Source organism: Achroia grisella, unplaced genomic scaffold (assembly GCF_030625045.1).
Source record: "Achroia grisella isolate CSIRO2021 unplaced genomic scaffold, CSIRO_AGI_Agris_v1 utg109, whole genome shotgun sequence".
NCBI classification, from domain to species: domain Eukaryota; kingdom Metazoa; phylum Arthropoda; class Insecta; order Lepidoptera; family Pyralidae; genus Achroia; species Achroia grisella.
The window spans coordinates 10,017,027-10,035,459 of NW_026712573.1; the positions used below are offsets into that span (position 1 = coordinate 10,017,027).

At 31.6% G+C, this 18,433-nt stretch overlaps 1 protein-coding gene and 1 long non-coding RNA gene across 3 annotated transcripts in view; one reads left to right on the forward strand and one right to left on the reverse strand.

Moving 5' to 3' along the window:
- Positions 1-15,174, forward strand: part of LOC131845799 (ras-like protein family member 10B) — a 54,679-nt gene extending 39,505 nt beyond the window's left edge. For both annotated transcript variants that reach the window (XM_059194918.1, XM_059194909.1), the window contains 2 exons: positions 2,781-2,929; positions 14,266-15,174. In XM_059194918.1, the coding sequence (XP_059050901.1) occupies positions 2,781-2,929; positions 14,266-14,892 (776 nt within the window). In that variant the 3' untranslated portion in view covers positions 14,893-15,174. The remainder of the gene's footprint in view (positions 1-2,780; positions 2,930-14,265) is intronic.
- LOC131845806 (uncharacterized) lies at positions 8,910-10,821 on the reverse strand. Its single transcript, XR_009357652.1, has 3 exons — positions 10,330-10,821; positions 10,015-10,235; positions 8,910-8,961 (listed from the first exon to the last, which is right to left on the reverse strand). It is a non-coding gene; the product is annotated as an uncharacterized LOC131845806 (long non-coding RNA).
- Positions 15,175-18,433: the final 3,259 nt, after the last annotated feature.

Below are 18,433 nucleotides of genomic sequence, written 5' to 3' on the forward strand. Positions count from 1 at the left end.
GAGAGTCTTTTGAAGATTTAAAAAAAAGATCTTACAGCTTCTTGGGTATAAATCGGTATAGTAAATCATTAGGCAACGACAGTCTTATAATAACTTATCAAAATTGTACCTTAAATTGAGTATAGTGTACATAAAATGTTACCTCAGATAAATAAAATAAAACTAGTAGTATATAAGTTATATCACTTAATGAAGTCATACTACTTTTATTTTATTTCCTCTAAACAAGATAAAATATATCACACCTATAAAATCTCCTAACAATCAGAGCTGTGTTCCTTTTATTGTAAATTTTATTAAGTAGCGAGTAATCCAGGAAATTAAGCGACGTCTGTGATACTAATGGCTTTCCTGACTATTTCTCCCTTCTGTTTCTTGCGTACTGTAATTAAATCACTTATGTAGTTCATTCGTACTTACGACCTATATAGGGAGTAAAATTTTCCAAAAGAATTTTTTATTTTTTTTGTTATTCTTTCAATAATATATATATAGATGACTTGTTGTGTGTGAGAAAAACGACGAATAGTACGAATGAAGTAAGGTTTTCTTAAAGAAAATCGAATGGTTTTGGTACTCTACCAAGAAAGTTATGTTGATGAGTTGTTATGTGTAATTTTTAGTGAAACATGTAAGAAAATATATTCTAGTTCACAATTAAATTCAATTGTACTTTCCAACTATATATAGGGTAATAAGATTTTCCTAAAGAAAATCTTGTTTTTTAGTATTTTACCAAGAACTTATGTGACTGACTTGTTACATGAAATTTTTAGTGAAACATGTGGCAAAATGTATTCTAGTTCACAATTAAAGTAAAAACCGTAATGGTATTGCAATTACAAATATTATTCAAATTGCGATTCTTGCTTTTATTGCAAATATTACTACTTATAAATATGAATAGATATACGTATATTAGTATATGTGTTCATACCACCGCACATGTCTGTTCACTGTGCACTATCTACTTGCTGGTACATGCAGTTTCATCTCATTATACAGTTCTCTAGCAATAATATCAGTGTTGAGGTAGCATTCCACCCAGACGGATTTAATGAAACCCCTCCTCAGGCATTAGGCATCAATCAATCAATCATTAACACAAACCTGTGCTCTTAGATCCTCATAATATGTATTTTTATATTATTTTATTCATGCAATCTTCTTTACTACGAAATAACTTATTTTTTTTGTAAAAAATATATAATTTAAATGAAGGCTTACAATGAATATTTTTTTGTTATAACGAAAATATTTCACCTAAAAATAAATAACCTACAAGTTGATATTATACCTATTTAAAGTTATTAACATTTTCTAGGAATAGGATCAGAAACTCCTGAAAGATATTCTAGAAATATACAAGAATGAAAGACGTAGTATTTATTATAATAAAACAGTAAAGCATCTTGTAAAATTGAAAATAAACTATTAAAATTAGAAATTTCCTTGCCACATTTCAGATGGAAACAAAGCTGACATAAAACCATTTTTTTCTTTCATTTCATCATTCTTATAGTTCTATATCACTTAAATATAAGCAATATTAATGAAAAATGGACTCTATTCCTAAATCAAGTTTTTCAAAGGATTTACAAATTATATTGATCCCTAATGAAGATGGTTTCTTTTAAACGGCCTTTTGAAATTATCCAAGCACGATAGACAATGACGATCTATTAATCTTGATGAATTGACGAAGATACTTTTCGATTATAGCCCTTCCATTAATCCTGATTAATGACAATCCATTGAAAGATTCTAGAGAAACCCGAGCTTCTGGCGGCTTAAACAATTAATTTACGGAAAACAGTATTCTTTTTGTAATTCGAATTACGTTTAATTTGCGCTGTAACAACTGTTAGTTCTATCTATTGAACCCAATTTAAAAGAAAGACTTCATAGCACAGTATTTTTCAATATTCTAATGCTGTTGGACGCAGCTAGCCTTTACATCTTCACCGCACAAAAATGTAGGCGACTTTACAAGGCACTTCAAAGCTGGAAGGACTTGTGAAAGTGAAGTGGCTGAAGGGCATTTTCTGCCTGGCGGATATGAATTTAGTTTACGGGCACCGCTATGGGTTCAGGTTCTCATAATTAAGGCTAAATAAATAACTATATATGTAACGGCGTTTATCAATATCATTGGAACGTAATTATCTTCTAGAATAAACCGGTCACTTCGTGTGAAAGTGCCTGCCTGTCTCTTGGGTTTTGTAATAATGGCTTGATTTTTAAAACTCCCGCCCACCTGTACTCGAACAAACGTTGGGAGTTTAATAAACCGGTCACTGTCGCTTGAACATCAAGATCGAGAACGCGGCTGCGAGTGCTTTGTCTCAATTCAAATAGCAAATTAAATTGAACAAAACTAAGGACTACACTGTGTAAACTATTCAATAACATCAGACAGTGTTAGTGTGTGTATAAATACGAGTCCCGGGACATGCACCAGGTGGTGAAATAATTCGGTGAGTCGCCATCATTATCAAGCCATTTTTCAATATTTAAAAACTGAGCATATCGAACACTGTCTTTGTCGTACAATTACTATACTTCATTATAATAGTTATAGTACACAACTGCATTCGCAACGTTAGGGATGTCGTTTATTGAAGCTGTAAAGGTCAGCTGCGGTCAACAGCTTCAGAATAGTTTTAAAAAATCCGTGATATTTCAGGCGTCCATAGGCTACAGTAACTATCTATCATCAGATGGACCTGATTCCTGATTGCCATCACTGTGGTATATAAAAAAGATTTGTTTTGTTACAGAATTGGATCTGGACTACTTGGAGCGCGGTGGAGGCGGTACCCTGACGGTGGGCGGGGCTCCCAGTGTGGAGCCCAGTCCTGACAGCCTCGATCTCATCAAAGTCGTGCTCTTGGGAGCGCCAGCAGTCGGGAAAACAAGTATTATTCAGGTATTTATTTTTTTATAACCAAACTTTCCGAATGATGGTAAACAGCCAGCAATACCGTAGACGCTACGACTTTAGGTACTACGCAACCCTGGTCAAGATACAGCATAAGAACATTTATCTGTTACTAGATGTTTCCACGACTTCGTCCTCGTGGAATATAACTTAATTTTTGTAAAATAAAATTAGCCTAAAGAACTAAAAATTATTTTCTTCGTCTTAATTTATTCATTCCATTAGTTACTGATAGGTTCAAACTAATATTTACATCCTGCATAATCCCTTATTTTATCCCCATGGGGGTTGAATTTATCTAAATCCAATTTATACGAAGGTCTTCATCATAGTAGCTCCAATCTTTAATTTCATTTCAATCAGTCGAAAATCTAAGAAGATTTATACAAACTTTCATCCCCTATTTTATCCCCTTAGGGGTGGAATTTATCAAAATCGTTCAAAATAAAAAAAAAATATCAAAATTGAATTTATATAAATTCTTAGGGGATGCCTGCGTCATAGTAGCTTAATGCATGCAAAGTTTCAGCCCGATCGATTTCGAATTGACAAAGTTTCATACAAGCTTTCATCCCCTATTTTATCCGCTTGGGAGTAGAATTTATCAAAATCCTTTCTTAGCGAATGCCTACGTCATAACATCTACCTACATGCCAAATTTCAGCCCGATCCGTCCAGGGGTTTGGGCTGTGCGTTGATAGATCACTATGTCAGTCAGTCACCTTTGAATTATATGTATTTAGATTTGATAATAATAACGTATATATGCTTGATAATATGTAAATAATAGCAACACGCACATATAATTCACTATGTAAAGAGACATTAAACATGCCACATACTATCCTGATTACAATGGATGAATGACGAACTTCCACTATTAGGTTTCCAGAAACTTTTGCCACCCACAACGAAATTGTGAAGTCACCTTCCAGCAAAGTTGTATTTCCAAACCGATACGCTATTAAAACCTTCAGGAAAAGAATTTATGCCTCCGTTAAAAGGCTCGCAACTCACTTGCAATACTCTACTCGATAAAATATATCGTGCATCTAGTACAATAGTTTAGTAACACAAATTATTACAAATTTTGAAAAATCCACCTTAAAGTTTTAGTTTTGAAGTACAATTTCTAAAATTTGAGTTAATCAGTATTGTTCTAGGTGTGTGAAGATTTCGCACACCTAGAAGCAAGACATAGAGGTAACGATGTGTGGCAACAATGTTACACACTGAGTCTGACATGTTTATACATATAATAAAGTAGAAAATGGTAAAGTACTAGTTACATAGTTGCAACTAGTTCCAGAACAGCAGCTAAGACTTAAACTGGATATATATTATATAGGTATTATATTTATACTATACCAGATTTTGCCCGCGGCTTCTCTCGCGTTAATTTATCTCCTTAGGGGTGGAATTTATCAAATCGTATCGTTTCTTAGGGGATGCCTACGTCATAGTAGCTTTATACATGCAAAGTCTCAGCCCGATCGGTTTAAAATTGACAAAGCTTCATACAAACTTTCATGCCATATTTTATCCTGTTGCGAGTAGAATTAATCAAAATCCTTTCTTAGCAGATGCCTACGTCATAACATCTATCTGCATGCCATATTTCAGCCCGAACCGTCTAGTGTTTTGGGCTGTGCGTTGATAGATCACTACGTCAGTCACCTTTGAGTTATATATATTTAGATGGGTTTACTTGCATTACACACCTTACCTGTACCTTACACCTTATATGTTCATTACATTATACTATGCATTTTCACCCAATATTCTTAAAAATGTAATTCTAAACAGCATTTCATCACCCGAAAATTCGTTTGTTAGGAACTAAAATAAATAAAATTTCTAAAGTAAAAGTAGTCTAAGTTACTCCGTAACATTAGTATGTGCGAGTAAGTCTCGATAAAATCCATCCAGCCGTTTCCGATATTTGCAAGAAGTCGACAGTAATTACCGAATATACTTTTATATATATTTAGCGTAAAGCTGGTAATTTAAAATTACAATCAGACTCTTTAATTTCATTTACTTGTTCGTAAACCTTCCTGATGAAATTCTGGCAATTATACTTAAACCTATAACAAAACAGTTTCGTGGTTTAGAAGTTAGAAAAGGAACAGACAAAAAGTGACACAGCTTTGTAGGACTATAGATGAAATTTATTTAGGTTTACCAGCAATTGCTTCCATTATTTACAGCGTATTTTTACAGCCTTAGTACAGTCGTTACATAACCGAGGTAAACTTTGTACAACGTAGTCTTCGTGAACGATCTTTATTTAATGAAAATAAATGTAGATTAATAATGGTTACTATATTCAGCCTGAACCTATTTTTCAAAGAGAGAGTGAGGGCAGTTGTTTTTTCAGTCATTCTCGGTTCCAACTATTTTACTAGCTAACGGTAGGTCTATAATAAACCGTACAAAAGATGATTTGTGGGTATCGTATACCAAACTCCATTTTTCTCGTGTGGAAAAATCTTCACCAGAAGGGTGACGAGGGCGTGTGTTGGCTTCTTATGTACTAAAAAACTACACGTTGTACCTACGAGCGCCATTGCCGAAGTCGTGAGTCGTCGTTAAGAACACCAATCCTATATAAACACTATATAGTCTGTATCCAAACTCTGGAGTAGTCAATTTGCCCTGCATACGTCAATCACAGAATAAAGATATTTTGATTCGATTTGATTGTCTTCAGTCTCACCTATTTCAGTGTGTACCGACACATCTTACAAAACAAGGTATTACAGGGAATGTATGTAAGTAAAACATCTTAATTCATCAGAATGACAACGTATGTTTCTAGTTATATAAAAAAAATTAAAAATTCTCATTTGAAAAAGAGAAAGAAAGGCATTAACAACACTTATACTATTATACTATATTTGTACATTTTAGATATATAGATAAAATATACTTTATTTGCAACATACAGTAAAAAATAATATAAACAATATAAATAACGTGCAATTATAATAAAGCGGCCTTATTGCTGGAAGCAATCTTTTTTATTTTATGCATTACAGTATATACATATAGAAAACAATCCTATTGGCATGTCGTTACCCAAATTTGGTCATCTTCATAGTAAAATTGGAGAGGTTTAGTTATCGAGCAATCAATTTTATGCTCGACCTCCTATAATAAAGTTGTTGATTGATGTTCAAACATAGTGCTATATTGTATGTAGGATTAATATGCAGTACATTATTGCAGCTTCATCGACCATCTAGTTTATTGATGTGTGGCTTAAATTAAACATAGAATTACAAATATAGAGGTAATATAGAGACAGACTTACCTACTTAATTTAATACAATTATACATTGACAATAAAATTCTACAAAAGTTTGAATTCTGTATAAATTTCAACTTAACTTTATAGCTATTTTAATCTTTTTTAATGTAGTTAGAATAACAAATAAGCTGACAGCTCATGATGATAATCTACATACATTATTAGATTGTCAATATTGTGGATCATCATAATTAAACGTTTTTGTATGCAATTGGATATGAATTTAGCGGTCCACCTGATGGTATGTGGTTACTATCACATGTTTACATGAAAAGCACTTTCGATAGTTAATATGAAGAATCATGCCCCTTATCCTGTAACTCACATATAAAAATAAAAATGAAAGAAAAAAATATCTATATAATAAAAGTACAGCACTTATTGAAGGAAAAATTAGTTTCATTTCCTTCTATAATACACTCAAGGCTAGTATAGTAAAGGCTAGTTGCATGTGAAACGAAGTGTTCCTACGAAGCTGAAAGCGCTACCTCCCCGAAGAGCCAATTATAATTAAAGTCTGGCAACTTGCAACCTTCGTAAATGTGCAAATAAGCCGGAAAGTGGCCTGGTTTATTTTGAATGCTTCATTTATTACCTAATGTACCGTATATAGGTCCTTTATAGTTTTAACAACACGTGTTTAATAGTATAAAACTATTTTCTGTGCATGTTTTTGCTGAAGAGAATGTTGTACATATGGCTCCTTTGTCTTAGCTATTTTAGTAGCCAATTTTTACCGATATGAACTTTTTGCTGCGTTGTCTGCATGGGGGTTCTCTGTCTTAGCTATCTTAGTAGGCAATTTTTACCAAAGTGAACTTTTTACAGCGTTATCTGCATGGGGGTTCTCTGTCTTAGCTATTTTAGTAAGCAATTTTTTACCAAAGCGAACTTTTTGCAGCTTTGTCTGCATGGGGCTTCTCTATCTTAGCTATTTTAGTAAGCAATTTTTATCAAAGTGAACTTTTTGCAGCGTAGTCTGCATGGGGGTTCTCTGTCTTAGCTATTTTAGTAGGCAATTTTTACCAAAGTGAACTTTTTGCAGCGTAGTCTGCATGGGGCTTCTCTATCTTAGCTATTTTAGTAAGCAATTTTTATCAAAGTGAACTTTTTGCAGCGTAGTCTGCATGGGGGTTCTCTGTCTTAGCTATTTTAGTAGGCAATTTTTACCGAACTGAACTTTTTGCAGCGTAGTCTGCATGGCTACTCTGACTTAGCTATTTTAGTAACGAATTTTTACCGAACTGGGGCCGTATTATGAACTCTTATTCCCATTCAGTTTACGGCTTAAACTGAACTGCCTGGCGATTTCGTATTACGAACGCTATTAGCCAGCCAGTCAGCGGTCACGTGACAGCTGAACGTCTTCTGCCCGAAAACTGACCGGCTATTTCGTATTATGAGCGTTTCATTTGACAGATCTAAGCGGACGCAACTGTCAAAAAGACCGTTTAAAAACAATTCAGATTACGGTGGCTTCATATTAGCTTTTATAGAATTGTTTTCTAATTTATAGCTTCATTATTGTAATTTGGTTATTATTTCTATTTCTATGTCAGTTTTTATTATGTTTATAACATGTTTGTGCAGTTATTTCGATTGTTTTTGTTTCGTTTTAATTTTAATTATGTGTGATGAACTCGAAGTATTGGAGTTTTTGGAAATGTGTGCACCCTACGAAAAAGAAGTAAGGAAAGTGAAAAGACGGCGATTACGCGACCAATCCAATCCAATTTATATAGACAATGAACAATTTTAGAAAACGTTATAATCTAAATAAAGATTTGGTGCGTAATATGCGTGCGAACTCATATGCCGGTATCATCGAAATTTACAGACCTACCAGTGGAAACTAAGGTATATTGTATTGTAATTATTTCACTAAATCACTAGCTGACTATGTCAGGTTTTAGTAACATTATTATTTATGCTGCAGGCTCGTATCAACGGCCTACTAGTGATATTGCTGTTCATTCGCTAGCACAGCCAATGGCAAATAACCGATTTATTGCATTTACCCAACATACAAAAGTAAATACATATATAAAATTCCAAAGACATCTGAGTAAAGGATAGATAATAAATATTCAAAGTTATCTATTTCTATACAATTAGCAACTGTTATTGTTGCAAATACATTTATGAGTGCCATGTACCATACCATATGATATAGTAATAATATATATGGTAAAATGTATGCATACAAGTAAAGCCTAGAAAGCAAGTATGCAACAGTCTGATGATGTGCAGTCTCTCTGGCACTTTCCTCCGAGGACAATTAATTAAATTAAATTAATTATATTTTAGGTTTTATAATTGGAATTTGGAATGCTGGGTGTATTGGGCTGTATTTGACTGTACACATGCCACCCCATTGTAAATTAAGAAGAGATATTACTGTAGAAAACAATACCATTAATTAAATATATAATTGGTAAGTGAAATATAAATTAAAAGACATGTTTAATAATATAAGCACTTTTAATATCTTTTTTTAATATAATTATATAAATTAACAATAAACAAGAATTTAGACATGCAAAATATGTTAATGATTATATGTACATCTCTAAAGCTACTTATATACTAACAATAAATTGTTTACTTAAATATTAAATGACCATAACACTTAGACATATGTTTCAAATAATATTTATCCATTAATTATTCTCTTATGTTTCAAATAATCTTCAACTATGTAATTAATCTGGAAAAAAAATTTAGGTTAGTAATGCTGACATGGACATTATGAGTGTGGATGCCAACTGGAACTGGAGCTACTCATGACATTTGGGCAAACCAGAGGCATTAAGCAACATCTAGAGGACTTAAGCTGGAATAAATCCTTATGATTACTTGGTAAACACAAAATTTTATTATGAAACTACAAACATCATTACATCTAAGCTCTAAACTTCAGTAATTTAGAAACGTAGTTATTTATCAGCAACAACAGTTATTGTGCTGTGTTTTTAATGAAATAATACTTTTTGTAAATAAATATTAATATTATAGTATATAATATGTTGTTTTTTTTAAGGGTTCCAGGATATGCTTTAGAGAAGTATACTCCCATCTCAAATGCTATATACCAGGACCACAAGAAGCATATGACACAGAACATGGAATATCATTGAGAGCACAATTGGGCTTCTAGATTTAGATGCCTACATGTACTTTGAACTCTTATAGAGAACTAAATGAAGGTCTAGCTGCTAGACAAACCCATGTTGTTTAGTTGTGGAACTAAGAAATTGAAACATTTATAAATAATAATATTGTTAATAGGTCAATGTTTTAATTATTTGTTTTTATAATAAATGATATAGGTACATTATTTATGTCTTTTATTGGTAGTTATCATTAAAGGGATATGATAATTTTATTATATACTAGTTATTACCTATGACTTTGTCCATATGGCATACCTAGTTTTTGTTAAAATAAATAAAATATCTCAAATAAAAGCAACTTGTTACTCCTTTACACAACTCATTACATATGACAGTGAAAGTATCCCTCAAATTTGGTCCAGCTGTTTCAAAGATTAGCAAGAACTAACAAACGGACAGACAAATATATATTTTTTTTTTATGTCATTTATCTTACCTTATATAGGTATGCATTTACTGAAAAGCTGTTGTAACTGGTGAACTTCAAAATTACAAACAGATACTTCAATTTATTTGCATAGATACATGTATTTCAGATTTTACTGAGATTCCTATTAAATGAAATAAATTAAAATTCAGATGGTTACCTTATAACACTTAAACTTGACAATCCTTTCCAGTCTTTAAAACCCCCTTTTCCTAAGGAGTTTAATTGTTGAGCGACGTCCTCACACAAGCGATTGGTATGGTATTCTTGGGCGGACTTATTAAAGCCACTTGCCATTTCCCTATGGGATTTTAAAAATCCCATATAATTTTAAATTACCGGTACGATACACGACGTTGGCCAGGGGTTTCAGTCCGTGATCTACAATTTAGTTAGATAAATATACAAATAGAAACAGTTAAATATTTGCATCATTTTAAAAAAACATTACTAAGAAAATGTTAGGAATACTTACGTTACATTAGGTATATTTTTCACAATAATTGAATTATTAAATTTAACTTGCGTATAAAGTCATGGAAAGGCTAAGTTTCAAATTGTACATTAAAATCAGAATTAAGTACTTTGCGCGGAATTTTAAGTAGATGCACAAAGTTCGTTTGGATATTACAATGAAAATATTTTTTACAAATAAATCCGAATTATTAAAAAAGACAATAAAACTGTCTGGAATATTTTTGTATATTACACAAATTCTACCATTGTATCTTAATTACTGTTTTCTATATTTAATTTACATTTATTTAATTAATATTTTGTCCAAAAAGTGACACACAAAAACTCAACTTAACGTTGCAACGAATGTATGCGTATCCGAACGCAGCGCGAGAAAATCCACTAACCAGCCAGAGACAAACTATCCAGGCAGAATACGGTTTGAATTTGGACCCTCATAATACGAAAAAGAACAATTCAGTTTAAGGCCGTAAACTGAACTGCCTGGAAACTGACTCGATTTTAAAGAGTTCATAATACGCCCCCTGAACTTTTTGCAGCATTTTCTTCATGGGGATCCTCTGTCTTAGCTATATTAGTATCCAATTTTTACCCAAGTGAACTTTTTGCAGTGTAGTCTACATGGGGGTTTAGCTACATATTTTAGTAGCCAATCAGTTTAGTTTATCTCTAAAATAAATAAAAATTATATGTGTAATCAACAACAAAAAAAAGAAAACTAGACAATATATAAAACTGTGACCTCTGACATTGTATATTAGTAGCATCCCGTGGCGACTAATATGAAGGTCCCTTATTATGAAGGTGTCAGCTCGTTACAAAATAACCTTTACAACCCAATGTAAATTACAAGGAAGCGTATTTCTTTCATCGCTTACAATGAGCTCGGGTAAATTAAATTGTAGCCATAAATTAACCGAGACAAAGAGGATATAATGAGGACTAATGACCCCTTTATTCACAATGGGGTTGCCATGTTGGTAAAAAATAATGAGACTCCTTTCAGTAAATGTACTCGTAAGTGGCGAGAATAGATTGATATATGTGTAGGAAGGTAGATTTATGCAGTAATAATTGAGGTTCTATTGCTACGTTTCGGCACCTTTATTCTATATATGTACTTTTCGGGTAGAATTGTATATAAGACTATTTATATACTTAGGTCGCAGTTAGAAAATGACAATATTACATGACTAAAGCATAGTAAACTAGACTCACCGAACAGATAAACATTTAATACATATACATACATCATTATACAAATAGACTGAGGTGCCCACACAGAAGACTACGTAAAATATCTACCTAGGTTAAATTACGTAGTACATTTAGTACAAAACATTTTAAAATGTAAATCAAATCAAATCAAAATATTTTTATTCATGTACGTCTATTACAGACTCTTATGATATGTCAAATCTACGGCCAGTTTGGAATGCTTTCGAGATGAGAAGAACTGACAAGATACTCAGCTCGTATTATTTTCAAATATGGCTGTACATGGGTACAATAACACAGATTTATTTTTTAATTCAAATTTGGGAGAACAGAGTAACTGACAGCATACGCTATAGCAATTTTGTCAAAAGCAAATAGTCTTATCAGTGTTCGAAACCTGAACAGACCAGTCCCCACAAGCAGCACCCGTTCACGAGTATAACGAATGAGCCAGCCATCATTGCACTCTCAGAGGGAACATTTTGACGTGACCCACCAATATTATTGTTATTAATCGTAATTTTTATATTTACTTATTTTTAGTGGAAGACCAATTTCACGAGAACCCTAGCTGTACCGGCTTGGCATATGAATAGCCCTGTATACTTATTTATATGTATAAATAATTGGATTGCTGGCAATTTAGTTCCACCCACATTATATCCTGTTTGAAGTCGCTGAAAGTACGGTTATCATGGTAGGCATGTAATTAGGCTGGGCCTAACACGACCCGAGCGTCACTCCAAATTGGAAGTGTAATATCATATCTTATACAGACGGGCAGATCGTTAGCGTCGGCTCAAAATATTATGTTACATTATAAAGTCTACCGTTAGGTATATAATTATAATAACCCAGGACAATTCACGCAGCGTTATCTACTCCCAAACTAAGCAGCCTATGTTATTGATACTAAACAACTGATCAACACACATAAGTACGGTTTTGTTTATAAATACATGCAGAGTATAAACATAGGAAAAACCCAGATGAATTGTTGGATCATGCTAGGAATCGAGCCAGCGATCATCAGAAGGGGGTGTGCCCATATCACAATTGTGGCGAAGCGGAAACTGTCTGTAACAACGAAATTACTTAATATGTTTTTTTTAACGATATCTCCAACATATATGCTAAAGGAAGATGGGAAAATAACCCCCTACTGGGCTAATAATTAATTTTGTAAAAAAAGATTTACCAATGTTAATACGCCACCTATATTTCTATTAATGTTTTGTTTATCAAATAATACACAGCATTATATAAAATCTTTGTTCATCATCTCTATTTAATGATGAGAATCGTCAAATAGCGATCGACAAACGGACAGGCGTATGAAGTCGCGGTCACCACTAGAACAAAAATCTGTCCGCGTGTATGCACTGAAGTTCTCCTAAACTATTGTATTTTCAAATCCTCATTTAATATTTTTAAGTTTTAAGGCTAGTCTTAATATTATCAACTGTAGCTAGATATCTAGCTTCAGATAAAGCTATTAAGAGCATGTTAATTTCAGTTTAATTACAGTAATTAGTCGAGCAGTCGCCGCGAAAGACGTAAATTAGCCGAAATGTTGAGTTGACTCAACTATTTATTCATTTTCTTGCTTCCGTTTCCGGATGTCTGCATCATGGAAAAGTTATTAGAAACTAGCTATCTGCCCCAGTTTTATATGGGTGTACATAAGAAAGACATCTCCATAAGTAGGTACACAATTAAAAAAAACTGGCTATTAAAAAAACAGTTGAGTTCTTGCCAGTTCTCAATTGAATCTGTTTATTAAACTGGACGCTATGGAAAAAATATATTTAAATAAAAAATATGACGTTCATACTACTACGTACTAATATCGTAACTTTGTAGATCTTATTATTAATATTATAAACGCAAAAGATTGTGAGTATGGATGAATGTTTGTTACTCTTTCACGCAAAACCTACCAAACAGATTTTGATGAAACTTTAGAGTGATATAGCTTATATATCAGAATAACAAATAGGATATAAATTTCACGCGATGAAACCGCGGGCACAGTTAGTAATATATATAGATATATATGTTATGTTTATAACACGTCACACAGAATAATACACACATACGTTACATTGTCATTAGTAACAACTAGTTTATGAATTATTTGTTCAATTTAGACCCGTCAACTCAGAACTCAGTGGCGGGTTTCATTAATTCATGTTACAAATTACAGCCATGAATAATGACCTAAAGTTCAGTTGTTGTATAATCTGTGCCGATGGCGAAAATGTCATTTTAATTAAAGCATTGTTTCAGAGGAAGAAAGCAGGGATTAAAAATAAACTTTCAGTATGTGAAATAAGAAATTTTTTGGTAGAAATTTACATTTCAAAATAAAAGCAGAATATTCGAGTAACATATCAATATATTTTTATATTCCATTTCAATTTTGAATAACGAAGCTACGCTTTTGATTGCAAAACTTTAAATTATTTCTCTATGTAAATAATTCAGTACCGATATAACATCCGAATTATTATCGAATAAAAAGCAGTTTTATAATAATATTTTTCAAATTTCGAATATTAAAAATAAAATATAACTAAGAACTGCAATGTAATTAAATTAGTAATCCATATTTAAAATTTTCAAAAAATATTTCCACAGTATTAGTTTAAAGTGTTTAAAGTTTATATTTATGTTTTATTTTAAACTTAATTACGTTACTTTTCATTTGTTACAGCAATTCGTGTGGAGCGATTTCTCAGAAGAATATGTGCCGACCGATCGCAAACATACATTCTATCCTTCGGTGATCATCAACGAACATTTATATGAAGTGAAGATTACCGACGTTCCAGTAATTCCATATTTTCCCATCAACTCTTATTACGAATGGGCGCATTATAGGTTTTACGGGCTGAGAAACGCAACGGCCTATATCCTAGTCTTCGATTTGTCCAACGTTGAGACTTTTCAATACATAAGAACATTAAGAGATCAAATGGTAGAAAGTAGAGATATGAGAAATGTTCCAGTGCTAGTTGTCGGAAATAAACAGGACTTGCTCTGTAGTAATACACCGTCTGCGGCTAGCGGCTTACAGCAGCTGGCGATTGCTGAAAGCGCTTGCGGGGACTCGAGAGAGAAACGTCGTAATATAGTGAATTTAGTTCGTAAGCATTGGAAGTGCGGTTATGTCGAGTGTTCAGCGAAGTACAATTGGAGGGTGATTGCTGTGTTTAAAGAGCTAATGGAAATGATAGATGCTCTAGAATGGAGCGGAGGTGGGAAGACTTCGGAACCAATGCCTGATTCGTCCGCCGGTGGTGGAGGGGGGTCCCACGAGAATCGTTGTGTTGTTGCTTAGCACTGCTAGATTATGAATTAGGAAACATAAAACATATATAGATGTGTGTTTCATTATGTTATTTAAAAGACGTTTATTTTTTTATATTTTGTAGGCTTAGGTAGTATCTTTTGGCTATATATTTGAAGACTTACATAGCATTTTTTTAAATGAAAATAAGTTGTTAATTCCACAAAAGTATGTGTGAAATAGAATATACTATATATTCAAGTAGTCAATAAAACGAATGTTACATATTGTTATGTCATGTAATATCTATAAACAATAACTGACATTATTTTCTAAACTTCGCCGTACTCAAGAAGCGATAATTTAATAGTTTAAAATATACTCCGTTGCTTTATGTTACATTTTAATTAATGAACTGTCTAGAATATAATTTCTTAAAATTAATATCCCAAATTTTATAGACGAATTGTGATTTCGACTCTATTATATAGAAAACATGGTTGATATTAGATGGTGATAACATAATTATTCAGAGTATGGCCTCTGAAGTGTCGGAATGCAGATTTGCCCGCTAATTTTCTGAAACGAGTCTCTGGAGTGTACTCTCAGTGCCCTGCTCGTATCGTTGAGTCGTATATATCGGATATAGTATGTATTTATATTCGTATGATACTGTTTTTGCTATTAGGTACATATTGACCGCAAGTACGTAGATAGGTCTACTAAAAACATAGTTGAAATTTCAAATTGTTCTAGAACGTGTGTAACGATAAATTAAATTATAAATATTATGTATTTCATTATTTATTTGTCAAACTTTGTATTTTCAATTTTCAAAATTTGATTTATGTATTTAAAATAAAATATTTAATTTCGAAATACAGAAAAATATTCAACTTCTTTTTGTAATCATGGTTGACATTACAAGCAAGAGAGAAAATCAAAATGCTCAAAAATTGAATATTTATTTTTAGTAACATACTATAATATAAAATGAGGCTACATTGTTAAGCAATTTTCAACTTTATCTAAGAATACTTCAAGCTTTAAATTGTAATGTTTTCGAAAGGATAATATTGATTTCCAGGGTACTTTTACACTTTTCTACTATTATCTTAGATATCTTGCTCTAGAGATTCTTCGAATTTGTATCTATTAACAATAACTTAATAAAAAGTAAATAATCTTATTAATGTACATACATTGATACTAAATATATCCTTTCAGTATAAAAAGTATTGTAATGTTTACGAAACGGTAAAATGTGACTTGGTAAATACAAAAATATAATTGAAAATAGTAAAATCAGCGAAAAATACTTACTAAATCTACTTATATTGCAAAAGTAAATATGTTGTTATTTCTTAGAGTCTTAACGACTTTAAGCATTATTTATTAATTTTGATAAATTAATAATTATGGTGATATATGTCACTAATGTACCAACTAAGACAAAAATTTGTTTATTTTAAAAAATACATAAGTATATCCATTTTTCTCAAACTTTTCAAGCTATAGAGAATATTAAAATTAGAATAAACAAGAACCCTTAGGGCATAACAATGCGGCTCAAAGTAACGGTTAATTTAGAAAAAACGTTACGTACATTATCCCGACCGGCATAAATATACAAATTGACATATCTACATACACGAAATCGGGAAATTAAACAATTAAAAGTACTGACTTACGTACTTTTATTCAAATCTTAATTCAAAATATATATAATAGTACAATACAAATATAATTTAGTTCCGATTATATCTTTTGACCTCTTTTTATTTTACAAATCATTAATAGTAATGATTTACAAATGTTTATTTGAATTTAGAACAATAAACAATACATAAAATAATAAATAGTATAAAAAAATATAATTTATTCAGACTATTTCTTAAGAACTTTCATTATTTATATTATATTTTTCCTAATTGTATTATTATTATTATTAGGTTCGTCAGTATTCATGCTGATGTAATTCATTTTGGAATAATAATAAATATACCAATATTATAAAATCATTTTGAACATTGTACAAACAATATTATAATTTATAAATTATGAATAAATATGATATTATGGAAATAAAGGAAATAAAATTTGTAGGAATAATGTTGACCAATATGATTTGAGTAGTTAGATAAATAACAATAATAAATAATTACATCTGTTGGTAATATGTACCGGCAATAATTACAAATATAGCTAGGGGCAAGTTATGATACCTACATCTCTTATATAGATATAATAACTTGCCCCATAAAAATTAATTTCTCTTTTGGCTAAAACGAAATATTCTTGCATTGACTTTGAATTTAATAAGGACATACTATTTATCATTATGATAAACAAATGAACGTCTTACTCTTTTTAATAAAAATTAGAAGGAAGTTAATAGAACTTCCTTCAAATTAAAAAAAAATATATATATATATATGTTTGTGAGTGATGGATGATGAATGGATGTTTGTTACTCTGTCACGCAAAAACTACTGAATGGCATTTCATGAAATTTTGCAATAATATAGTTTATACATCAGAATAACACAGCCTACAAATTTCTCGCGTATGAAACCAGAGGTACAGCTAGTAAATATGTACATATAAACATACCGCAAGAAATTCTTCTGTATGATAGACAGACAAAAATACCTACTTGTCTTTATATTATTTAGAGATTCTCGGAATGTTGGTCAACATTATTTCAATTACCATAACTGCTTATAAATATAAAACTCTGTGTTGTGCTTCTTAACCTATGTGCTTCCTCTATTGTTATACGCTAGTTCTTATTTTGAAAATATTGTTTAAAAAACCCTTGTGAATAATTATTTAAATTGCTTATTTGTGAGTTTTTAACAAGATCAAATCGAAATCAAATCAAATTAACAAATATTGCATTGCATTATGAATGCGAACGATCCAAACTCAAATATTATAGAAATGTAAATACAAAATACAAATATAAATTATTTCAAATAAAGCGTCCATAAAGCTATATATATTATAAGATTACATTATAAATAACAATACAAAAGATTGTCGAATGGATTTATTTAAAAGTGCTAAATTCCAAATATACATTTAAAATAAATCTTCGACAAAGTCTAAATAACACTGTATAGATTCAATCAAAAATAAACTATTAATAATTGTAGGTTTAGAAACCAAAGCTAAAGCAAAATTGAAAAAATAGAATATATTGTCCTATCTTACAGAATAGTAATTTTAATTTAACTATATTTTTTTAATGTAAAAAGCAATGGCAAACGACTTGACGGCTCACCTGATAAATCATGGCCTTCGTGGCCTATAGGAATGAACAGGAATCATGCCTCTGTACCATATAATTTCACTGACATATCTTACCCTTCAAACGAAACATTGCAACAGTCAGTGACTACACATCATATGTGGTTGTAACCCATTCATACATAAACGAAATATTTCCATTGGAAAGTATACACTCTATCCTGAGGAGATAAAAACCATCGGTCCTAAGAATATTCTTCAATGCTTATTCCTGACGGGTCTAGGTAGCGAACTTTGAAAAAGGCAAGTACCTACTACAGATCCTTACAGGTATTGTAGG